The following is a 25996-nucleotide window of genomic DNA, read 5'->3' as shown; positions in this document are numbered from 1 at the left end:
ATATATATATATATATATATATATATATATATATATATATATATATATATATATATATATATATATATATATATATATATATATATATATATATATATATATATATATATATATATGATTTGTGTGTGTATGTATGATATGTGTGTGTATAAATGATATGTGTGTGTGTATGTATATGTATATATGAGGTAGATCACCTCGACTTGGTCATTTACTAAGTAATTGATAAACGTTGAAAAACTTATTGGGGTGTTACCATTTAGTGGTCAATTGTACGGAATATGTACTGTACTGTGCAATCTACTAATACAAGTTTTAATCAATCAATCAATCAATCAAATCAATGAATGCCTACTGAGGCTATGGTGCTGTTAAGTTATTGTGGCTCAATGTGCCATTTTTTAAAATTTTATATTAATGTACTATTATTTAATATATATTATTGTTTTAGTTGCTTAAGAAATATTCCTGGCTCTGAATTTGCTCATTGCTATTTTTATATTTTTGTGCATTATTTTTTGCCGTAATCAGGTTACTCATCAGTTACTCAGTACTTGAGTAGTTTTTTCACAACATACTTTTTACTTTTACTCAAGTAAATATTTGGGTGACTACTCCTTACTTTTACTTGAGTAATAAATCTCGAAAGTAACAGTACTCTTACTTGAGTACAATTTCTGGCTACTCTACCCACCTCTGCTAAATTGGCCCTAGGGTGTGAATGTTGTCTGTCTATCTGTGTTGGCCCTGCGGTGAGGTGGCGACTTGTCCAGGGTGTTCCACCCGATTGCAGCTGAGGGAATAAGCTGTAGAAAATGGATGGATGGTTGGGTAGCTATATACACATGTATGTTGTATATAGACATATGCTAAATGTAAAATGTTTGTTTGTGTTTTTGTTCACAGTTATACAAAATATACGATTGATCCTTCACTAAAAAGGCCTGAACTACACAACAAACGCTCGGGACTCTTTTTTCATCAAGGATTATATCATGTTAGCTATCTGCTAAGCTAACCAGCAAAAAGCAAGAGCAGAATAACCATGTCGGACTTTTTAAGTCAGTCCCTGCCTCCCGTCTTCCTTCATTCTCTCCCCTCCTCTCTATGCATCGTCCTCCATCTCATTGGGGGCCTGCTCTCCCATCCTGACCATGTCCACCCATGAGGGTCCGGGCGGAGGTTTCACAGGGGCGTAATGCAGCACAAGCTTCTCAGAGTGGGTTTCGGCCAGTGGAAGGACACGGTGGTAATCTTTGCGGAAGGTCTGCCTCTAATGGAACTGATGATGATGATGAGAACGTAGGTGACGGTCATAGTGATGGTGGCATGCATTCGTTATTTGCTGCTCTGTGTTTTGGAAAGACTCTGTGGATTGTCTTTTAAGGAACTTCTCAAACTTCTTTGAAGCTTTTTTGTTTGTCACAAACCATTCCTGATGAGGGGAAACAGTAAATAATTATTACGACAGAATCAACATTATGTCAGGCACATCACAGCATATGATATCAAAATCCCCAGACACTTTACAACGTTATGCCCCCTGGTGGCTGTGAACAGTATAGAGTCCTGCTGTTACCTGTGAATGCGTGGAGTTGATGTGGTATTTCACCCCGCTCTCTGATTTAAACTCTTTGCTGCAGATCAGACATTTGTACTTGCCCGCGTCAACGTCACCCTGGGGAGGAATCACAGGCAATAATCCACATGTTTCCCATATGCAGGTGTGTACCCACAGTATGTACAATTGATTGCTAATTCAAATCAGAATTGGAGTTTACTGTAGGTTGTTACAGTGGACCTCATTTATATTGACACACCTTTACAGGCTAACTGATATCTATATACAGTACGTAGACAAAATCGAAACCAAAACTTACTCTTGCTCGCACATTTAAAGTGACTGGGATGGAAGAAACTGGGTTTGAACCCCTATCCTCTCGAGTCACTGCCGTCATGACTCCAATCACAGTAATGGTTTCATACATGTGCAAATCTTTCTACCAATTGAAAAAAAAGAATGATGTAGAATATTATGTAATATTGCCATTCTCTTAGTTTGAAGCTTATTTTGCAGTGAACATGAAATCATCAGTGGCCTAGTGGTTATAGTGTCCACCCTGAAATCGGTAGGTTGGGAGTTGGGAGTTCAAACCCCGGCTGAGTCAAACCAAAGACTATAAAAAAAGGGACCCATTACCTCCCTGCTTGGCACTCAGCATCAAGGGTTGGAATTGGGGGTTAAATCACCACAAATGATTCCCGGGCCCGGCACCGCTGCTGCCCACTGCTCCCCTCACCTCCCAGGGGGTGAACAAGGGGATGGGTCAAATGCAGAGGACACATTTCGCCACACCTAGTGTGTGTGTGACAACCATTGGTACTTTAACCTAAATGTGTGCACCCTGCTCAGTGGCTTTGTGGTTAGAGTGTCTGCCCTGAGACAGGAAGGTCGTGAGTTCAAACCCCAGCCGAGTCATACCAAAGACTATAAAAATGGGACTGCTTTGGCACTCAGCATCAAGGGTTGGAATTCAATCAATCAATCAATCAATGTTTATTTATATAGCCCCAAATCACAAATGTCTCAAAGGACTGCACAAATCATTACGACTACAACATCCTCGGAAGAACCCACAAAAGGGCAAGGAAAACTCACACCCAGTGGGCAGGGAGAATTCACATCCAGTGGGACGCCAGTGACAATGCTGACTATGAGAAACCTTGGAGAGGACCTCAGATGTGGGCAACCCCCCCCCCTCTAGGGGACCGAAAGCAATGGATGTCGAGCGGGTCTAACATGATACTGTGAAAGTTCAATCCATAGTGGCTCCAAGACAGCAGCGAGAGTCCCGTCCACAGGAAACCATCTCAAGCGGATCAGCAGCGTAGAGATGTCCCCAACCGATACAGGCGAGCGGTCCATCCTGGGTCCCGACGAGCGGTCCATCCTGGGTCTCGACTCTGGACAGCCAGTACTTCATCCATGGTCATCGGACCGGACCCCCTCCACAAGGGAGGGGGGGACATAGGAGAAAGAAAAGAAGCGGCAGATCAACTGGTCTAAAAAGGAGGTCTATTTAAAGGCTAGAGTATACAGATGAGTTTTAAGGTGAGACTTAAATGCTTCTACTGAGGTAGTATCTCGAACTGTTACCGGGAGGGCATTCCAGAGTACTGGAGCCCGCACGGAAAACGCTCTATAGCCCGCAGACTTTTTTTGAGCTCTAGGAATCACTAATAAGCCGGAGTCTTTTGAACGCAGATTTCTTGCCGGGACATACGGTACAATACAATCGGCAAGATAGGCTGGAGCTAGACCGTGTAGTATTTTATACGTAAGTAGTAAAACCTTTGGAGGGTTAAAACACCAAATGATTCCCGAGCGTGGCCACTGCTGCTGCTCACTGATCCCCTCACCTCCCAGGAGGTGAACATGGGGATGGGTCAAGGACAATGGATAATTTCACCACACCTAATGTGTGTGACTATCGTTGGGACTTTAACTTAAAATTTGAATGCCGTGTAACTACACCACTTTTAATTTGCTGTTTTACGCCGATTTGACGACAATAAAATTGAATAGAATAGAAAGCTTTACTGTCATTAAACATGAAGCAAGACAAAGAATACAGATGGCTGTCTTGTTAAGGTGCGTTCAAAATGCAAACTTGATATAAAACAGATATTAATACATTCCAATAAATATGAAACCAGTCCACTCGCTAACCAGATATTTCATATGAGTAGATACAGCCAGTTATTGTTATTTTATTGTCATTCCACTAAATGGTACTATGTGCATCCCCAGACTAAATTTATAAAGGTACAATAAATTGAAATACATATTAAAATGTATTAAAATCTCAGCACTGTCCTGTTATTTAAGAAAAAAAAAAACATGTTGACTACCTACTTGCTGTCAACGTTCTGTTAATGTAAATAATAGGGATGTCCAGAGCCGATATTGATATTGGATATTAGTTAGATAACGGCAAAAAAACAAGTGTCAAATGATATCGGCTGTCAGCTAAAACAATGGTTCTTAACCTTGTTGGAGGCACCGAACCCCACCAGTTTCATATCCGCATTCACCGAACCCTCCTTTTTTTAAAAAAGCCAAAACAAAGTTATTATATGTTTTTGATAACATTTTAGGATAGGGTGTAACAAAGTAACGTAGTAACAAAGACTTAATTTAGAGTTTTTTGGACACTAAGGAAACATATTCTAAGTAACAAAGACTTCATTTAGAGTTATTTGGTTAGGTTCGGGGTTCGGGTTAGGGTATGGTTTAGAGGGTCAGGGTTATAATAAGCTCATGCAGAATAAGGCATTAATAAGTACTTAATAATGACTAGTTAAGAGCCAATATGTTACTTATTTGGATGTAATTAAGCAACTAATAAATGGTGAATATGTGTTACCATGTTTTTTTTACTTGTGCACAAAATGAACCGTGCATGAACATCACCTTGTTCAAACAACACAACCAACACAGTGCATAAACTCACAACAAATTACACACCTGCAAATCAGTCTGACTTCTGTTGTTTCCATATCCTTAATACGCGGATAGGGAGAAGTTTTTATTTACACGATGAGTCGGGTGTGTTTTGACATCCGCCGAACCCCTGAGCCCGACTCACCGAACCCTTAGGGTTCGATTGAACCCAGGTTAAGAACCACTGATCAAAAATCACCAATATAAGCACAATACAATCAGCCCTGCAGCGTATACTTGTGCAAAGCCAGACGGCACTTAACATCTATATTTTCTTCAATAAGCAAACTAAGGGCCTGATTTGCTATAGGTTTGCGTGTACTAAAACACGTGCAAACCTGACAGCAGACGCAAAGCTTATCTACTAAACGTGTGCAAAGTAGATTGTGTCTGTGAAGTGAGCAGAATAAGGCCTGCAATCCATTTTGCGTCTGTCTTCATTAATATGCAAAGTATACTGTATGCTGATCTTCAAAACGTCCACTGTACTGGGAGGATAAAATGCAAATATCATTATTTAGCACACACAAAAAGATTTATCGACACTCATCACAAGTTTGCGAGCACGATTTAGCGTTTTATTTAACACGTGTCAGAAGGACGTGCAAACTGACAGTTCCCTACAGGATCGGTGCTTGCGCTGCACTGACAGAGAAGAATCCTTCGTCGCATGTTTGTGTGTCAACATTTTGGAAGGTCAGAAATAAAAGAATATCAGACACATCGTCTATCAAGCAACATAATTGTTTAATCTTTATAGCTGCTGCATGACTTAAGAGGCTGATTAAAACAAATTGATGCGTTTTGGTGTCTGCTGACGTTCTTTAAATTCAGGAACCTATAATATACCTCCTACAAGAAAGTATGTCTTTCATTGTGCATCTTTTTGTATCTGTGTCATTCCAGAAGCACAAATGCGCTGATGAAGCAATCCAAATGTCTCGCAAACAGAGGTAAGTGTCAAGCGTGCATATGTTTCTGTTGTCTAGATTGCGATTCAAAAAAGGTGTTACAAATTATATACAGGTGCTGGTCATATTATTAGAATATCATGAAAAAGTTTATTTATTTCATTAATTCCATTTAGAAAGTCAAATTTGTAAAATGTATACATTCATTCCAAACAGACTGATATATTTCAAGAGTTTTTTTGCCAAAAAGGAGATGATTATAGCTGACAACCAATCAAAACCCTAAATTCAACATCTCAGAAAATTTGAATATGGTGAAAAGGTCAGATATTGAAGACACCTGGTGCCACACTCTTAATTAGCTAACTAACTCAAAATGCCCGGAAAAGCCTTTAAATGGTCTCTCGTTTTGATTCTGTATGACACACAATCATGGGGAAGACTGCTGACTTGACAAATGTCCAAAAGATGACCATTGATACTTTAAAGAAGGAGGGCAAGACACAAAAGGTCATTGCCAAAGAGGTTGGATGTTCCCAGACCTCTGTGTCCAAGCACATTAATAGAGAGGCGAAGGGAAGACAAAGATTTGGTAGAAAAAAGTGTACAAGCAAGAGGGATAACCGCGCCCTGGAGAGGATTGTCAAACAAAACCGATTCAAAAATGTGGGGGAGATCCACAAAGTGTGGACTGCAGCTGGAGTCAGTGTTTCAAGAACCACCACGCACCGACGTATGCAAGATATGGGGTTCAGCTGTCGCATTCCTTGTGTAAAGCCACTCTTGAATAAGAGACAACGTCAAAAGCGTCTCGCCTGGGCTCAAGACAAAAAGGACTGGACTGCTGCTGAGTGGTCCAAAGTTATGTTTTCAGATGAAAGTAAATTTTGTATCTCCTTTGGAAATCAAGGTCCGAGAGTCTGGATGAAGACAAGAGAGGCAGAGAATCCACGTTGCCTGAAGTCCAGTGTCAAATTTCCACAATCGGTAATGGTCTGGGGTGCCATGTCATCTGCTGGTGTTGGTCCACTGTGTTTCCTGAGGTCTAGGGTCAATGCAGCAGTCTACCAGAAAGTTTTAGAACACTTTATGCTGCCTGCCGTGGACCAATTTTATGGAGGTGAAGATTTCATTTTCCAACATGACTTGGCACCTGCACACAGTGCCAAATCTACCAGTACCTGGTTTAAGGACCATGGTATCCCTGTTCTGGATTGGCCTTCAAACTCACCTGACCTTAACCCCATAGAAAACCGGAAGATGCGAGATGCCAGACCCAACAATGCTGAAGAGCTGAAGGCCACTATTAAAGCAACCTGGGCTCTCATAACACCTGAGGAGTGCAACAGACTGGTCGACTCCATGCCACGCCGTATTGCTGCAGCAATTCAGGCAAAAGGAGCTGCAACTAAGTATTGATTGCCGTACATGCTGAAACTTTCCATGTTCATACTTTTCAGTTGGCCCACATTTCTAAAAAAATATTTTTTGGTACTAGTCGCAACTAATATTCTAATTTTCTGAGATGCTGAATTTGGGATTTTCAGTAATTGTCAGTACTAATCATCAAAATTTCAAGAAATAAACATTTCAAATATATCACTATGTGTGTAATGAATTGATATAATATGTAAGTTTCACGTTCTGAATATAATTACTGAAATAAATCAACTTTTTCATGATATTCTAATAAAATGAACAGCACCTGTATGTGTGCTGCTGGTTTAACACATCGCACACAGGTAGGAGCATGATAACATAAATGTGCAGAAAATTATAGTCTCCATGCTAAAAGCCCTGTATGCTGCAAAATCTTAATTTAAATAAGGCGGTCTGCTTCACTGTTCAATTGCACAAGCAGTGTTAGTAGATCACACGCAACAAGCCCACTCATAGTACACGCTATTTAATTTTTTGCACATGCTGTCGTGCGCATGGTATTTGGATCTTAGTAAATCAGGCTCCCAGTAGTTTTTTCATTTATTTTAGTCCAGTCATTTGCAAAAGGTAAATGACTAGTAGGCTATATGGTAGGCTGTAGGATACTTTAGGAGCTAGCAGCTACACAACAGCTAAGCACACAACAGCACCTACGCTGGGAATAGTAATAAGTAGGGCTGTGAATCTCTGGGTGTCCCACGATTCGATTCAATATCGATTCTTGGGGTCACGATTTGATAATATATCGATTCGATTCTCGATTAAAAAACAATATTTTGCCGATTCAAAACGATTCTATATTCATTAAATACTTAGGATTTCAGCAGGATCTACCCCAGTCTGCTGACATGCAAGCAAAGTAGTAGATTAAAAAAAAAAAGCTTTTATAATTGTAAAGGACAATGTTTTATCAACTGATTGCAATAATGTAAATTTGTTTTAAGTGAATTATATTTATATAGTGCTTTTCTCTAGTGACTCAAAGCGCATTACAGAGTGAAACCCAATATCTAAGTTACATTTTAAACCAGTGTGGGTGGCACTGGGAGCAGGTGGGTAAAGTGTCTTGCCCAAGGACACAACGGCAGTGACTAGGATGGCAGAAGAGGGAATCAAACCTGCAACCCTCAAGTTACTGGCACGGCCACTTTACTAACCGAGCTATGCCGCCCTATTTCGTTTAACTATTTTTGGTTCGTTTAACTATTAAACGAACCAAAAATATGACTTATTTTATCTTTGTGAAAATATTGGACACAGTGTGTTGTCAAGCTTATGAGATGCGATGCCAGTGTAAGCCACTGTGACACCATTGTTCTTTTTTTTTATTTTTATAAATGTCTAATGATAATGTCAATGAGGGATTTTTAATCACTGCTATGCTGAAATTATAACTAATATTGATACTGTTGTTGATAATATTAATTTTTGTTTCATTACTTTTGGTTTGTTCTGTGTCGTGTTTTTGTCTCCTCAATTGCTCTGTTTATTGCAGTTCTGAGTTTTGCTGGGTCAGGTTTGGTTTTGGAATTGGATTGCATTGGTATGGTATTGCTGTGTAGTGGTTTGTTGGATTGTTAAAAAAAACAAAAAAAAAAAAACGTTTTTTAAAAATGAGAATCGATTCTGAATCGCACAACGTATTCGATTCGATTCGTATTCGAATCAATTTTTTCCTCACACCCCTAGTAATAAGTATCCTTAACTGAACAATATTGTGGTCTAAAACAGCACATTTGTCAATATAAAAAATTATCAAATAATTATTGTTGCACGTTACTTTTACATACTGTACAAAGTCTCAAAGGCAGAAGCGTATTAGAACGTATCCAGTCACTAACGTGTCTGTATAGCTCAAATTATTGCTTCATGAGTTTAACTTAATGAAATATTGTGACCACTAGGTGTCACCAAAAACAACAACCAAAACACTTCAATTTATGTGATGTAAGTCTCCAGTTAATAAAGGGGTATGTATGTTTTTTACCTACCATTCATTTGATCAAGCATTTTGTATCATTAAACACTACAAAATAATAAAAATATGTGCTATTGTTTGTGCTGACATCATATCAGATTATTATCGGCCAGGTCTCAAGGCTCCAATATTGGTATAGTATTGAAAGTGAAAAAGTTGTATTAGGACACCCCTAATAATAACGTAGTGGGATGGATCTTGGCGACATCAGCTGGACTGACTTAGCAGGTTCCACTGTATATATCTATTAGGTTGATACAAGTGACGTACCATTGGGCACAGTCCCAGATGAGCCTTTAGTCCTGACACGCTGGTGTAGGTGCAGCCACAGCCCTGAAACACAGAGGACACACTGACACAGATGGAACATTCCTTTGGCTTCACCAGGGATAGAAATAAAGGATGGCCGTTGTTTAAAGGAAGTGTGCTGGCGTCCAACCTGGTTGGGACATTGGACCATCCTGTGCAGCTTCAACTCGTCCTTCCACTTCTTCAGCACTTCCTGGCTAAACGCGGGCAGGCTGGGTCGAAAGTATTTTAACTGTGGGGACATGAGGTGAGAGCAGTCACTTGGATGCCTTATGGGTGATTGATTAAAGTCTTGCCTTTTTGTCGTCAGGCACCAAGTCTGACTGAAATTTCCTCTTGGGCCAATCTTTGTGCGGCTCATTGCTGGCGATCTCCGCCAGGTGAAAGTTGGCCACCAGTGCAGAAGCCCGCTGTGATCTGCCGCTGGGCATCCTCTCCGGGTCTGCTTCCTTTCGGACCATCAGCACCTCGTCTTCCTCGTTGTTCTCAGCAGTCTGCATGACAGGAACAACCTTCTGCTTGAGATGCTAGCCGCCGGAGCAGAAAAGTGCAGTGCACTCACTGGGGCGTGCTCAGACTTGAGGTGGTACTCCAGGTCCGATTTGGACTTGTAAGTTTTCCCACAGTGGGAGCAACTGAGCAGCAGCATCTCCAGCTCCGCCTCCTGCTTGCCGCACTTCTTCATGTGGTACATATATCCCATAATGCTGGTGAAAGCCGCCCTGCAGCCCTGAAAACATGTCGCTCATGCTGCATTGCTGGAAACTGGTAGAAAGTGATTGTCATGCATTTATCCTTTTTGACAACTAAGCTTATCATGGTAGTCAGCCATGTTTTATGTTTACGTTTGAGTGGAGCGCTATGAATCAGACTTTGTATTTCCTACATCCCAGCAATCTGGAATGTAGCATCAGGTCACCTCTTTGGAGCACCTCAACTTGCCCAACTTCTTCAGGATTTTACGCAGCTTGTCTTTAATAGTGCGGTCATCCAGGTCCTTAATGTCATCTGCTGATGGCTATCGACAGTTTGAAAACACATCAACAATATGCAAAAATTACCACAGACATTCTTCACCCCTCGCAGCGCTCACCAGGAAGCTGTGGTCAGCCATGATGTGATACTTCATCCCCGTGGAGGACATCAGCTTCTTCCCGCAGTGCGGGCACGTGAAAGGTTGCTGCACACAACACATGCAAGTCAATTGTCAAGATCTTCCTACCGAACTTGTACAAACTGTGTTTCCATATGAGTTGGGAAATTGTGTTAGATGTAAATATAAACGGAATACAATGATTTGCAAATCCCTTTCAACCCATATTCAGTTGAATGCACTACAAAGACAAGATATTTGATGTTCAAACTCATAAACATTATTTATTTTTTGCAAATAATTAACTTAGAATTTCATGGCTGCAACACGTGCCAAAGTAGTTGGGAAAGGGCATGTTCACCACTGTGTTACATCACCTTTTCTTTTAACAACACTCAATAAACGTTTGGAAACTGAAGAAACTAATTGTTGAAGCTTCGAAAGTGGAATTCTTTCCCATTCTTGTTTTATGTAGAGCTTCAGTCGTTCAACACTCCGGGGTCTACGCTGTCATATTTTATGCTTCATAATGTGCCACACATTTTCGATGGGAGACAGGTCTAGACTGCAGGCGGGCCAGGAAAGTACCGGCACTCTTTTTTTACAAAGCCACACTGTTGTAACACGTGCTGAATGTGGCTTGGCATTGTCTTGCTGAAATAAGCAGGGGCGTCCATGAAAAAGACGGCGCTTAGATGGCAGTATATGTTGTTCCAAAACCTGTATGTACCTTTCAGCATTAATGGTGATGTGTAAATGCACCCCAATACTATCACAGATGCTGGCTTTTGAACTTTGCGTCGATAACAGTCTGGATGGTTCACTTCCCTTTTGGTCCGGATGACACAATGTCGAATATTTCCAAAAACTATTTGAAATGTGGACTCGTCAGACCACAGAACACTTTTCCACTTTGCATCAGTCCATCTTAGATGATCTCGGGCCCAGAGAAGCTGGTGGCGTTTCTGGATGTTGTTGATAAATGGCTTTTGCTTTGCATAGTAGAGCTTTAACTTGCACTTACAGATGTAGCGAAGAACTGTATTTAGTGACAGTGGTTTTCTGAAGTGTTCCTGAGCCCACGTGGTGATATCCTCTAGAGATTGATGTCAGTTTTTGATACAGTGACGTCTGAAGGATCGAAGGTCACGGTCATTCAATGTTGGTTTCCAGCCATGCTGCTTACGTGGAGTGATTTCTCCGGATTCTCTGAACCGTTTAATGATATTATGGGCAATAGATGTTGAAATCCCTAAATTTCTTGCCATTGCACTTTGAGAAACGTTGTTCTTAAATTGTTTGACTATTTGCTCCCGCAGTTGTGGACATAGGGGTGTACCTTGCCCCCATCCTTTCTTGTGAAAGACTGAGCATTTTTTGGGAAGCTGTTTTTATACCCAATCATGGCACCCACCTGTTCCCAATTAGCCTGCACACCTGTGGGATGTTCCAAATAAGTGTTTGATGAGCATTCCTCAACTTTATCAGTATTTATTGCCACCTTTTTCAACTTATTTGTCACGTGTTGCTGATATCAAATTCTAAAGTTAATGATTATTTGAAAAAAAAAAAAAAGTTTATCAGTTTGAACATCAAATATGTTGTCTTTGTAGCATATTCAACTGAATATGGGTTGAAAAGGATTTGCAAATCATTGTATTCCGTTTATATTTACATCTAACACAATTTCCCAACTCATATGGAAACAGGGTTTGTAGTTAAAAGAATCATTGTTGACCAGTTTGCAGTTCTCAATGTGCTTCTTCAAGCCCTTCACAGTCTTCCGGCTCACACTTCTACATTTGGGACACGTCACTCGGCCTATGGCGACAATCTGGAGCTGCCAGCCCTCTTCTCGGCTTCCTGTGAGGGTCGAACATTTCAAGAGTAATATAATAAAACAGCATCGGAACACTTTTTTTTTCCCCAAAATGGAGATGTTGGATACCTGGAGCATAGGTGGGAGGCTTTTTCTTGGTGGAGATCGTAGGTGGCTTGTGTTCCTCAATAGACTGAACCATGGAAACCTCTGGTCCAAGAACAATATTTTGGTTATTTCCTCTCAGCCTCATACATCAACATCATCTTTTACAAGCCAGGATAGGAAATGGAATACTTACCAGGATGCCACACATTCGTTCTGTTTTTTTTTCTCCATACATCTTCATAACTCTTGGAGTCCCAAGTCTGTTCTGGTCCTCCAAGATCCCCGCCTGCGCTCCAGGTATCTTGACCTCCTTCCCAATCCCCTATCAAGGCCTGATCAGGGCTCCTGCATGGTATCCACATCTGGTCTTGACCGGATTGTCCTGCTCGCAGAGTACAGGCGTTTGCGCCTCGGCCCTGAGATTGGGATGGCTTTCTGCTGTCCCTCACTACTAATCTAGAAGGTAGTCTTGCAGTTGGCATTGTCATGGACTGTGCCTCCAACCTTTTGGTCAAAGCACTTGATGAGATCACTGGGTAGCTACTGGTTGGATCATTGACTGAGCGTATGGAGACACTTTGAAGGTTGTTGGACCTGATAGAAACACAACTCGAAACACTGGATTCTTAAAACTCAAACAATCTGTCCAACCCTTACAATTGGTTGGATTTCAAATTAATTTCAACAAAGAGCAAACTACACGTGCTAGTTTCCTTTTATACTTCTCTATTTTCATATACACCGTAGTAACTACACTTGCCAGCTCATTGTAAATCTGACCTCAAAAAGCACACGATTAACTCAAAACACTTTCTCTAGTTAAAATCCATTTAACCGGTGGTTGGCCCTTCCAAAACATCCTTGGAACTTGTCTTTTAAAAAGAAAAAAAAACTTTCACATTAGAAATATTGTATAAAAACTAGGGGTGTGGCAAAAAATCGATTCGAAAACGAATCGAATCGTTTATGTTGTGCGATTCAGAATCGATTTAAATTTTTTTTTTTAAATCGATTTTTTTCCACTACACAGCAATACCATAGCAATGCAATCCAATTCCAAAACCAAACCTGACCGAGCAACACTCAGAACTGCAATAAACAGAGCAATTGAGAGGAGACACAAACACGACACAGAACAAACCAAAAGTAGTGAAACAAAAATGAATATTATCAACAACAGTATCAACATTAGTTATAATTTCAGCATAGCAGTGATTAAAAATCCCTCATTGACATTATCATTAGACATTTATAAAAATAAAAAAAAAGTGTCACAGTGGCTTACACTTGCATCGCATCTCATAAGCTTGACAACACAGTGTCCAATATTTTCAAAAAGATAAAATAAGTCATATTTTTGGTTCGTTTAATAGTTAAAACAAATTTAAATTATTGCAATCAGTTGATAAAACATTGTCCTTTACAATTATAAAAGCTTTTTACAAAAATCTACTACTCTGCTTGCATGTCAGCAGACTGGGGTAGATCCTGCTGAAATCCTATGTATTGAATGAATACAGAATCCTTTTAAATCGGGAAAAAAATCGTTTTTGAATCGAGAATCAAATCGAATCGAAAAAAACGATATGTTATCGAATCGTGAACCCAAGAATCGATATTGAATCGAATCGTGGGACATCCAAAGATTCACAGCCCTAATAAAAACAATACAGTATAATGTACTTCTAACAACTTAATTATTTTTTGGAAGTAACGTAATAATAGTGTAGAGTATTCCTCTTGGAGAATGGACTTAAAGGGTATCTCCTTCCAGCTGCTTCTGCGTCAAACACACCATCAGCGGATCTTCCATTATTTCATGGATAAATGTCCACCGTCTAGATATTATTTTAACAAAATTTGCTGGCGTTCCTTGCTTCAGAATGGTGCAGACTGACTAGCAATAATACGAGCCCAATTTGCTTTGCCATGTTTTTCCGACACGCTCAGTCACTTATGGTTTTGATTATTTATTTTATTTTTTCAGTAAATATCATCCCTTCTTTTCAGCACTATCCTTCATGCTTGAAAAACAGTTATGTTGAACTCTAGCTATAAGGTAATGCTAGCAAGTAAGACAGTATGTTTTGATCTCATCTCACGTGGTTCACTGTGACATTTTGCTACACCAACTGAGGTTGGGGCTGAGGGATGCTTGTAACTCAAATTTTTGCTTGCAAGTTAATGCATAACAATTAGCCAAGAGACAGCTCTTATCCAAAAACACTCTTAGGGTGGAGAACTCTTAAGTTTAAGTACCACTGTACATTGATTTCTGTATTATTATAAAATAACTGTTGAGATTTGTGTCAGTTAAAAGACTTGTTAGATGTTCTGTATGCAGTTTAGTAAAAAAAAAAAAAAAATATTGTTCAATTTCAAATTGGTGTTTTTTGTTGTTAAATCTCCTTCAATATGTGAATACAATTACTTGTAAGATAATCACAGACACAACTAAAAAAAATAGATGACCAACAAGCCTTACCTTCGTCTAACAGGAGTTCTTTTCATCTTCAAAGCTTCTTGGACGTGACAGTCATTGCTCTAAAACATTCAAGTTGAAAAATATGAATTCAGCACTCATCACAATGTGTGCACGTGTACCAAATGGAGTGAAGAGGATGACAACGTGATGAAGAGTATTTCGTGTAATTCAAGCTGCTAACAGCGTTTGAACGGGGCTTTACCCCCGTTGCACCACGCGAGTCAGCCAGCACGCATGATGCTTGCGGTCACGTCAGTTCCAAGGCCTTTATCCACCACCCAAAATTTCAGCAACATCAGAGCGCGTGAAAATAACTTATGATTGTTGTAAATTTCCACCACAAGGGGGCGGTATTGGCAACACTACAATGATGCCTAATACTGTGATTCACCATCAAAATTTGGGGAAGACCGTAGCATGTGTAAGGAAGTTATGAATTTTTCCTTTTCCACCACAAGTGGGCGATAAAAGCGGCACAGTAGTCATGCAGTTACATCCCAGCCAACACTCCGACTCAGCATCAAATATTTCAGGAAGACCGGAGCATGTGTAACAAAGTTATGACTGTTATATGTTTTCACAACAAGGTGGCAATATTGGCGCAATTTCAGTAATGCAGTTGCATTCCGCCCAATACTCCGACCCAAAATAAAAAATTTCAGGAAGATCAAAGTATGTGTAAGGAAGATATGACTGTTGTCGTGTTTCACCACAAGGGGGCAGTAAATGCGCAGCAGTAGTCATGCAGTTGCCTCCCACCCAATCAACCTATCCCCAGGTGCAGTGGTTCTCAAATGGGGGTACTTGAAGGCAGGGGCGTCGCCAGACATATTTCACTGGGGCACGTGCCCCACTGTTGATCTGCAGTGCCCCAGTAAAAATTTCACCAATAAAAAAAAAACGCTTCAGAGTTTTAAGTCTACATGACATAGACAACAGCGCACATACTACTTAGTATGGTAATTGATTGCTACTGTATTCACTCCACGAAACAATGAGCACATGGCTACTTAATATAGTAATTTATTCACGTGTGGATCGAGACTTTGGTTGAGAGAGAGAGGGGGGGGGGGGGGGGAGGTTGCGAATCACTGCGTGAGGTAGGTAACGTTAGCCAACAACAATTTGTTAATTACATTATTTTGATTTTGATTTGACTCAAACTGTAACTACTAGATGGAATTAAGAAAGTTGTTCGCCCGCAGCAGAGAAGAAGCGAGGAATGAGAGATGTAAGTGAAGTCCTAGCTAGCTAGGCAACATCATTGTCTTAAGTTGATGCTAAGTTAGCTAACCTTATTCCTTGTATCAAGACAAACGTATTAATTTGCTGTGCGAGTTGTCGGGGGAATTTCCAATCAACATGAAACATAATGTTGGTTATTGTCTGCTCGTTCTGCACCAATGATGATTTGGAGTAGGCATGTGTGAGTTGAGTGCTTCTCAAATGGTTTATCTTCAGGAAGAAAAACATTTTTCCATATCATCAAGTCGTGAGCCAAATTTTTAAATCATTCAAGTTTATTTCACAGAAAAATAGCACAGTAGACTTGTCTTGTTAATCGGTGTGACTTTGACTAAAATAATCTTGTTTTGTCACCAGAAAAATGGCTAAAGCATCTGGTTTTGTTTCCAGAAAAAATAGTAACATTTCTGTATTTGTTTTCAGAAAGATGGCTGAAAATATCGTGTTTTGTTGCACCATTTAGATTAAAAAAATATATATTTCCATGTCTGTCCTGAGTCCTCCTCCAACTTGTTAGTCGGTTTGCCTTTTGCTAAAATACTCATTAATAGTCACTAGAAAAATGGCTAAAAATATCTGGTTTTGTTGCCACAATTTGATTTTTTCTCCCTTAACTTTTTTTTTTCCATACACACATTTGACTGCGACTCACTGAAAATGACACACAATCCACTTTTATGTCACGACCCAGCAGTTGGGAACCACTGGTCAACTGTATAACAGTTACTGTAATATTTCCATGTCTGTCCAGAGCAGGGGTAGGGAACCTATGGCTCTAGAGCCAGATGTGGCTCTTTTGATGACTGCATCTGGCTCTCAGATACATCTGAGCTGACATTACTTAACACGATTAGTAATGAATAATTCCGCCAGTAATCGGTGTTAAAAATAACGTTTATCATATAAAACATTCTTATGCATTTTAATCCATCCATCCGTTTTCAACCGCACCTGTTCAATAAGTCACATCAATGGTAAGAAGTCCATCCATCTATTCTCTACCGCTTGTCCCTTTTGGGGTCGCGGGGGTTGCTGGAGCCTATCTCAGCTGCATTTGGGCAGAAGGCGGTGTACACCCTGGACAAGTCGCCACCTCATCACAAGGCTAACACAGATAGACAGACAACATTCACACTCACATTCACACACTTGGGCCCATTTAGTGTTGCCAAAGAAGTATTTTATTTATTATTGGTTAGCTTCAGAATAAAAATGATATAAAATATAAGACTTATACTCTAAAAATGTAGGTCTTACTTAAAAAAATGCATGCATTTAGTTGTATTCAGTGTTAAAACATATGATACGGCTCTCATGGTAATACACTTTAAAAAATTTGGCTTTCATGGCTCTCTCAGCCAAAAAGGTTCCCGAACCTTGGTCCAGAGTGATTGACCGCTTTGCAAAAATGAAAACGAGACGTTACAGTTTACTTCTCAGAAAATGATTCCCTGAACAGACACACAACAGTTGTTCATTTATTCTACTACTGTGGTTTTATTGTTTTGTGTATATTTTATAGTTTTGTGTATCTGAAATAGGATTAGCCACATTGCCATAAATGGAAATTAAATAATATAAAAGAACCCAGAGATGTAGGGGTGCTTTATTTTTTGTTTTACTTTTTTAGATGTTAAATTCGTAAAAATTTGTTTAAATCTGTTAAATTTGATGTTAAATTTTTGCTTTTACCAGTAGCAGTTTAGAAGTCTGGAGTAAAAAGTGCACAAGTAGGTCAAATGCATTAGTTAATTTCAGGTGGTTAATCAAAGATCCATACAACATAATCTGATATGATTTCATAGTTTAAAGCACTATATAGGTATTTTTTATGATAAATAAGTGCTAAAAATGTTTTTGCATGCGCGTTTTGCACGCTCACATGTATTATTTGTGGCCCAGGTGTGCCCCAGTACAGTATTAGGTCTAGTGACGCCCCTGCTTGAAGGTATGCCAAGGGGTACGTGAGATTTTTTAGAAAATATTCTAAAAATAGCAACAATTCAAAAATCCTTTATAAATATATTCATTGAAACATACTTCAACAAAATATGAATGTAAGTTCACAAACTGTGAAAAGAAATGCAACAATGCAATATTCAGTGTTGACAGATAGATTTTTTTTGTGGACATGTTCCATAAATATTGATGTTAAAGATTTCTTTTTTTGTGAAGAAATGTTTAGAATTAAGTTGATGAATCCAGATGGATCTCTATTACAATCCCCTAAGATGGCACTTTAAGTTGATGATTACTTCTATGTGTAGAAATCTTTATTTATAATTGAATCACTTGTTTATTTTTCAACAAGTTTTTAATTATTTTTATATCTTTTTTTTCCAAATCGTTCAAGAAAGACCACTACAAATAAGCAATATTTTGCACTGTTATACAATCTAATAAATCAGAAACTGATGACATAGTGCTGAATTTTACATCTTTATCCCTTTTTTTCAACCAAAAATGCTTTGCTCTGATTAGGGGGTACTTGAATCAAAAAAATGTTCACAGGGGGTACATCAGTGAAAAAAGGTTGCATGTCTTTGGAGGTGGGAGGAAGGCGGAGTAACCGGAGGGTGGAACACGGGGAGAACACGCAAACGCCACACAAAAAGACCCTGAGCACGGGGATTTAACCCAGGACCTTTGTCTTGTGAGGCACATGCACTGACCCCTGTCCCACCATGCTGCCCTTCTTCCACACCACACTCCTCCAAACTTGCCTTTATTCCATCCATTTTCTACCACATATTCGCTTTGAGGTGGCGGGGGGCGATGGAGCCTATCTCAGCTACAATCAGGCGACAGGCGGTGTACACACTGGACAAGTCGCGACCTCATCACAGGGCCAACACAGATAGACAACATTCACACTCACATTCACACACTAGGGCCAATTTAGTGTTGCCAATCAACCTATCCCCAGGTGCATGTCTTTGGAGGTGGGAGGAAGCCGGAGTACCGGAGGGAACCACGCAGTCATGGAGAGTACATGCAAACTCCACACAGAAAGATCCTGAATTCAGGATCAAACCCAGGAACTTCTTGTTGTGAGGCAGACGCACAAACCCCTGTTTCACCGTGCTGCCTTTATTCCATAGTTCCCAAAATAAGTGCTTCCATTTGTTGAAGCACACCATTGTCCATCATATCTTGCTAAAACTAAGAATTCAGACTAAAAATCTTGTCCAACCTCTGATTGATGACAAACTGTGTACAATTCAATATTTGACGTCTGGCACGTGCACACATAGGGCCCTATGGGTGCTTGAGCCCCTGCCCTTTTTTGCCTCGTCTTAAAAAGTGCCCTTTTTCTTTAAACAACATTCATAAATTCCTGTTAGGGATGTAAAAAAACAAAAAAAAAACAGCGGTACAAAAACTCCACATTTTCTTGTAATACCGGGTTGTTTGAGCCTATGCTTCCGCCAGAGAGAGAGAGCGGGCGAGTGAGTGTGTGAGAGAGAGGATAGAGAGCCAACTGTGGCCTGAGGAGACGTGACAGTGGAGCAACTTGAACCTGTGAGTTATGGTCTAGTCGCCGTCCACTTATTCAGCATCTAATATTAGTAATATTTCAGATAAACGCTGTATTATTCTATTATTCAATGTGTCAGCTTCTGTTTTTGCCGGACGTCGGAGCACGGCGCATCAATTGACCACGGCACATCAATCCGCACAGAGCACAGCGGATCTTCCGGGACAGGAAGTAGTGTACAAAATACAAAATTAACAAAAGGTTTATTTTTCAAAATAAAATGCACTGTGTTTACGGTGGATCACATTTCTGTCACAGTAGAGGTTTAGATATAAAGTTGTATTGCGTTTCAGTCGTTTAGTCTGAGCATTAAGCGAGAAAGACCATAAGTTACAACTTGATGGTGTTTTCATCAAGTTAAGGGAAGAAGGACAGATTTTCACATTGAAGTTTTTTCCATTTGGGTATTATTATTATTATTTTTTTTCGAAGTTCATGTTCAATGTACAATATTAAAGTGCTTATTTTTTTTTAACAATAAATAGCCTAATAATAAACCAGTCTTTGTTGCTTTTCATGTCTTCCAAGCCTATGATAATGTGAATTAACTCATTATGACAATAATTTGTTGACACAAAAGAAATGGCAATCACTTTTACCTACAAAGGACACACAGCTAAGTAGTTAGTTTCCTATTAGCAAATTTAATTTTACATTACTTTCCATATTGTGTAAAGGACCAAAAAACAATGTCCTGCCCTTTTCTGACTTTGAGCCCCTGCCCCTCTATAATCGTGTGCACGTCCCTGTTTGACGTGTTAATCTAGGAACAAGAGTTGCACAGGCAATCTGTTCGACCAGCATATTTGCACATATATTACAAATGAGTGTTCCATATGCATGATGTAGGTCGGATAACATGTTATTTTATGAGCATTTTAGTAAATGTATATAAATAAGACGTCCATTTATAAAGCTGTCGATGAATGTGTGATCTGCTCAATTTAGCTGAGACCCGGGGTGAAGAGAGAAGGCACAACATCCTGCAGCCTGCTGCCGCACCTCCGTGTCCGCCATGCCGATGCCCCTCTTTCGCCTCTGAACATGCCAGCCACAAGGCCGGCGAATGAACAAGCCGATGCGATGACGCCAAGTCTGGGGGAGTAAATGACGCTAAGTCTGAGGGAGTAAATGACGCTAAGTCTGAGGGAGTAAATGACGCTAGTACGGTGCACGGCGTGTTTACTTGCGAGACTGCATCTACTGATGCATTCAGGGACTGTGGGAATTATCACATCCTTTGCATACAGGCCGCCCCTGGATAAATAGTGGCTCATAGCAGAATTGAATTTTAAGATCCCCAATTATGTTTCACACTTTTATTTACGAAAACATTTTTTTCCCTATTTTAATAAACTTGAATTTATTTTGATGCATGTTTTGTACTAAAACTAATTATTGAGAAGTAAATTGCTACATTTATTTTTAAGAGTAAAATAACAAATTTAACATGAATTTGTAAACATATTTGCCACATCTCTGGCCAGGGTTGGATCTTAGTACTACGAGCCCAGTATTAATGCCGAACGCTACACAGGACAGTGCATATGCTGGGGGATTTGTCATTATATTATCATAGAAAGAGCAGGAAGAGGCTAGCTAGGAATATGTTTGCAATTAAACTTCATATGAAGCATCCTGTTATTTACAACACATTAATTGTGCTTATTTACACAAAAGAATGTCACCACAAATGTGAAGTGAATTATATTTATATAGCACTTTTTCTCTAGTGACTCAAAGCGCTTTACATAGTGAAACCCAATATCTAAGTTACATTCAAACCAGTGTGGGTGGCACTGGGAGCAGGTAGGTAATCTGTCTTGCCCAAGGACACAACGGCAGTGACTAGGCTGGCGGATGCGGGAATCAAACCTGCAACCCTCAAGTTGCTGGCACGGTTGGCCGCACCAACCGAGATAAACCGCCCCTAAATCACAGGGCCCAACAATGTCAATGTTTATTTTTATAAATAGTGAGTCGACCCTTCATTAAGTGGCCTGGAGATCAGTGGTTCTGAAATGGGGGTACCCGTAACCCTTGGAGTACTTGAAGGTATACCAAGGTGTACGTGAGATTTTTAAAAAATATTCCAAAAAATAGCAACAATTCAAAAATCCTTTATAAATGTATTCTTTGAATGACACTTCAACAAAATATGAATGTAAGTTCATAAACTGTGAAAAGAAATGCAACAATACAATATTCAGTGTTGACAGCTAGATTTTTTTGTGCACATGTTCCATAAATATTGATGTTCAAGATTTCTTTTTTTGTGAAGAAATGTTTAGAATTCAGTTCATGAATCCAGATGGATCTCCATTACAATCCCCAAAGAGGGCTCTTTAAGTTGATGATTACTTCTATGTGTAGAAATCTTTATTTATATTTGAATCACTTGTTTATTTTTTAACAAGTTTTTTGTTATTTTTTTCCAAAGAAAGACCACTACAAATGAGCAATATTTTGCACTGTTATACAATTTAATAAATCAGAAACTGATGACATAATGCTGTATTTTACTTCTATATCTCTTTCAGTTTCAACCCAAAATGCTTTGCTCCGAGTAGGGGGTACTTGAATTAAAAAAATGTTCACAGGGGGTACATCACTGAAAAAAGGTTGAGAACCACTGCTGTAGATAATTAAAAAAAACACAACTGGACAAAATCTGTTCCAGGGTCAAACGGTGGCTATTTTATGTAATTTCTTAGGTGTACAGGGAGTTATTTAAACATTCTTGTCCATCTGGGGATGCTAATGCTGTAAGTGATGTCCATGGTGTCCTGTTCTGCATTGCTCTTTAAGACCTTTTTCCTGATAACAAAAAAAGGAAAAACACACTCAAAATTCTCCATGGAACAGCAATTATTTTGTGTCAAATGCTAATGTAGTGTAACTAAACAAACACACATGAGTGTGGAGGATGCATGAAGCTTGCAGGACTTGTCACCACAACTATCTGGAATGTCTTCATGTATAAATCTTCAAAGAGACAAAAAAAAAAAAAAAGCAATATATCCTTATTAATCTCAAGATTTAGCTTATTTCAGGCTCATGTGTTATCTACAAATCAGGATAAGAATAATTACCAGGACTGGACATTTTTCTTCCATCTCTGCTCCAGACTACGTCTTTATTTCTCCTGTTGTACCAAGTCAGGTCTGGTACCTGTGCTCCAGCCATAACCCAGACATGGTTCCTGTCCCTGCCTGGTGTCCACATATTATCTTGAACTAGGTGTCCCACTACATCTCTGTAGAAGTTCTAACTCTGCTTCTGAGTCTATGTGTTAGTTACTTGGTCCTGAGACTGTGACGACCCTCTGCTGGCCTGGCTGTGAAATAACATGTCCATGACATCATTGAGCAGCATCTGGTTTTCTATTGACTATGGAGACACTTTGAGGGTCCTGGTACTTGATAGAAACAATTCTAAACAGTGGACCAAACACTGTTCAAAACATGCAATTGTTTAGAATTACAATCCTTTTCAACAGACAGCAAACAAACAGATTCTGGAGAACAAACTTTTGGCACAGTAAACATTAAAAGTACTTACGAGGTAATATTTGAACATTCTTGGTGGTCACGAAAGTGCAAAAGAAGTGAAGCAATGAGGTGTAAGGGGACATGGAGAGAAGGGATGTCACGGAATGTCACTGAGTCTCATTCCATAAAGTCTTCATCCAAATCCCGCTCCAATTCACAGTCCTTTCTTCCTCTTTTAACACCACTAAATGAGGCTTGGAGCTCAGTAGCACTGCTGCTTCCGCAACTTGCTTCTTCTTTGGACAATATATTGTCCAATGCAGCTTGTCTTTTACGGCTCTTTAGAATCTTTCTAAAGTGTTCCACCACATTTCCATCAAACAGGTTGATGTTCCTCTTCACCACACCAATACTGGGGTGCCACTTTGCAACAAGACTCTGCGTCTTGGCCCAGTAGCCTAACAGTTCCTTGATTTCTGCAGTAGGAATGTTGTCAATGCAGCTGGTGTCCTCTTCCTCAGAAGATAATTCCTCAGGAACTTCTTGCTGCTGCTCCCCATGAACAGCCTGCACTTCATCAGTGCTCAGCACCAGAGTGTGCTCTTCCACCAGTTCCTCAACATCGTCACTGTCCACCTCCAGGCCCATGAACTTTCCCAGGGACACGATCTCGTCCACCACATTATTTTCCAAAACAGGATCGAGTTCAAAGCCTTCAAAGAACCTGGGCACCACAGATACTGGCCACAGTTTCCTCCAGGCACATTGCAGCATCCTCTTGCTAACCTGTTCCCAGGCTGTCTCTATGATACTCAAGCAGTGGAGGATATTTAGGTGGTCCTTCCAGAATTCCCGCAGGGTGAGGTTTGTCTCCATGGTCACCTCAAAGCACCTTTGGAAGAGTGCCTTTGTGTAGAGTTTCTTGAAGTTGGAGATGACCTGCTGGTCCATGGGCTGGAGGAGAGGAGTGGTGTTGGGGGGTAAAAATTTCACCGTGATGGAGTCATGCTCGCTGCTCCAATCTCCTCCCAATCCCGTAGGCTGTGTCAGAGCCGCATCCAGGACCAGAAGGACCTTCAGTGGGAGGTTCTTCTCTGTCAAATATTCCTCAACGCTGGGAGCAAACACTTCCTGGAACCACTCTGTGAAGAACTGCCTGGTCACCAGGGCTTTGGGATTGGACCTCCACATAACAGTCAGCTTGTCTTTTTGCACATTGTTTTTTTTAAACGCTCTCGGGGTCTCTGAATGGTATACAAGCAGAGGTTTCACTTTGCAGTCCCCGCTAGCATTAGCACAGAGCAGGAGAGTTAGCCTATCCTTCATAGGCTTGTGTCCTGGTAGGCTCTTCTCTTCCCTTGTGATGTACGTCTTCTTGGGCATCTTCTTCCAAAAAAGGCCTGTCTCGTCACAATTAAACACTTGCTGGGGAAGAAAGCCTTCGCTCTCTGCAAATCTTTGAAATTCCTCCACAAACTTTTTTGCTCCCTGTTTATCAGCACGGACAGTTTCCCTCTTCCTAACCACATAGCGAATTCCACTTCTCTTTTTAAACTTTTCAAACCAGCCTCTGCTGGCCTTGAAGTCATCGGCACTGTCTCCAGGGCTGTCTCTGATGAGGTCACCATAGAGCTGCCTTGCCTTCTCACATATAATGGGCTCCGACACCTTTTCACCCTTCAACTGTCTTTCAGTCACCCATTCCAGCAATATCTTTTCTACTTCTTCCATTTTTACATGTCTCTTACTGGTAAGTATTTTCACTCCTTTTGCCACATCAGCAGCTTTAATGGCTTCTTTCCTTTTTAATATAGTCGATATTGTTGACTTAGCCATTTTGTACTGAGCAGCCAGGTCAGAGACTCGTGCGCCACTTTCAAACTTGGCTATAAGCTCCTTTTTCAGCTCTATGGTCCTCGTCACATTTGTCCTCTTAGGTGGTGGTGGCATTTTTAAAAAGGCATATGTCACGAATGACTGATTATCCACGGGCAGTGATGTTACTGATTGTAATTACTGAACTTGCTCTTTTACACGGGCTTCACAGTGGAAGAGGGGTTAGTGCGTCTGCCTCACAATACGAAGTTCCTGCAGTCCTGGGTTCAAATCCAGGCTCGGGATCTTTCTGTGTGGAGTTTGCATGTTCTCCCCGTAAATGCGTGGGTTCCCTCCGGGTACTCCGGCTTCCTCCCACCTCCAAAGACATGCACCTGGGGATAGGTTGATTGGCAACACTAAATGGTCCCTAGTGTGTGAATCTGAGTGTGAATGTTGTCTGTCTATCTGTGTTGGCCCTGCAATGAGGTGGCGACTTGTCCAGGGTGTACCCTGCCTTCCGCCCGATTGTAGCTGAGATAGGCGCCAGTGCCCCCCGCCACCCCGAAAGGGAATAAGCGGTAGGAAATGGATGGATGGGCTCTTTTACACTTCTAAAAAAAACAAAAAAAACTGATTCCGCCTTCCTATTCTGACACCGCAAATGACGTCGGTTTGTCTCCCGTTGCTACTGTCAGTTCATAAAAGCATGATGGATGCCTTTGTAACACATTTTTTGCCACCTGCAGACATAACAGTATAACAAAACCCACCCCTAATTAAACACAGCTTTCCAATTAATGATAGGTAAGACATTAGTTTAAGAACAAATCAGTTTCCTTTCACATTTCTCAGACTAACAAGAGGTCTGCTCGGGGTTTGTTTGCAAATGTTCGCATTAAGCGATCCTCTCATGCACATACACACCGAGGATATGTATACTATTATATACATATGTGTACAATTATACACATAAGTACTAATTATTCGAGCGACGACCCATCCCACGACTTAACTAAAAACAAGTTTCCCCTCAATACGTCACCGAGTTTCACACGGATAATTCAAAGTCCTTGTTGAATTTTCGAGAAAAGTCGACACCATCGGAGCATCTTCGTCCCATAGCACAAAGTCTCAGTTATCGACATAAACAAATAATGATTAAAAACATTTCAATTGTGACTTATACAATTCTAACGACAGTCATTTTGCTACACTTCTTCTACTTTCAACATTCGCAAACACCACCGATATGTTTTA

At 40.2% G+C, this 25996-nt stretch overlaps 2 protein-coding genes across 4 annotated transcripts; both read right to left on the bottom strand.

The window, feature by feature from the left end:
- Positions 1-159: 159 nt before the first annotated feature.
- znf512 (zinc finger protein 512) lies at positions 160-12256 on the bottom strand. The gene is made up of 10 exons (XM_061902159.1): positions 12184-12256; positions 11974-12098; positions 10236-10322; positions 10062-10160; positions 9699-9872; positions 9439-9627; positions 9273-9374; positions 9104-9166; positions 1580-1678; positions 160-1435 (listed from the first exon to the last, which is right to left on the bottom strand). Exons 1-10 carry the CDS (start codon positions 12254-12256, stop codon positions 1274-1276), a joined length of 1173 nt encoding a protein of 390 aa, XP_061758143.1. The 3' UTR covers positions 160-1273.
- A 9636-nt stretch (positions 12257-21892) lies between these two features.
- Positions 21893-25990, bottom strand: LOC133553043 (tigger transposable element-derived protein 1-like). 3 transcript variants are annotated; one of them, XM_061900798.1, is made up of 4 exons: positions 22992-25990; positions 22523-22767; positions 22344-22415; positions 21893-22247 (listed from the first exon to the last, which is right to left on the bottom strand). In XM_061900798.1, the coding sequence occupies exon 1, from the start codon at positions 24869-24871 to the stop codon at positions 23099-23101; it is 1773 nt and encodes a 590-aa protein (XP_061756782.1). In that variant the 5' UTR covers positions 24872-25990; the 3' UTR covers positions 21893-22247; positions 22344-22415; positions 22523-22767; positions 22992-23098. The 3 variants fall into 3 exon arrangements, with proteins under 3 accessions (XP_061756782.1, XP_061756781.1, XP_061756783.1); XM_061900797.1 differs by having other exon boundaries at positions 22523-25990; XM_061900799.1 differs by lacking the exons at positions 22344-22415; positions 22523-22767.
- Between the last annotated feature and the right edge of the window lie 6 nt (positions 25991-25996).

This window comes from Nerophis ophidion, linkage group LG05 (genome assembly GCF_033978795.1).
Source record: "Nerophis ophidion isolate RoL-2023_Sa linkage group LG05, RoL_Noph_v1.0, whole genome shotgun sequence".
Lineage (NCBI taxonomy): Eukaryota > Metazoa > Chordata > Actinopteri > Syngnathiformes > Syngnathidae > Nerophis > Nerophis ophidion.
The sequence above is the reverse complement of the archived record's forward strand: the minus strand, read 5'-3'. Positions and strand labels throughout refer to the sequence as shown.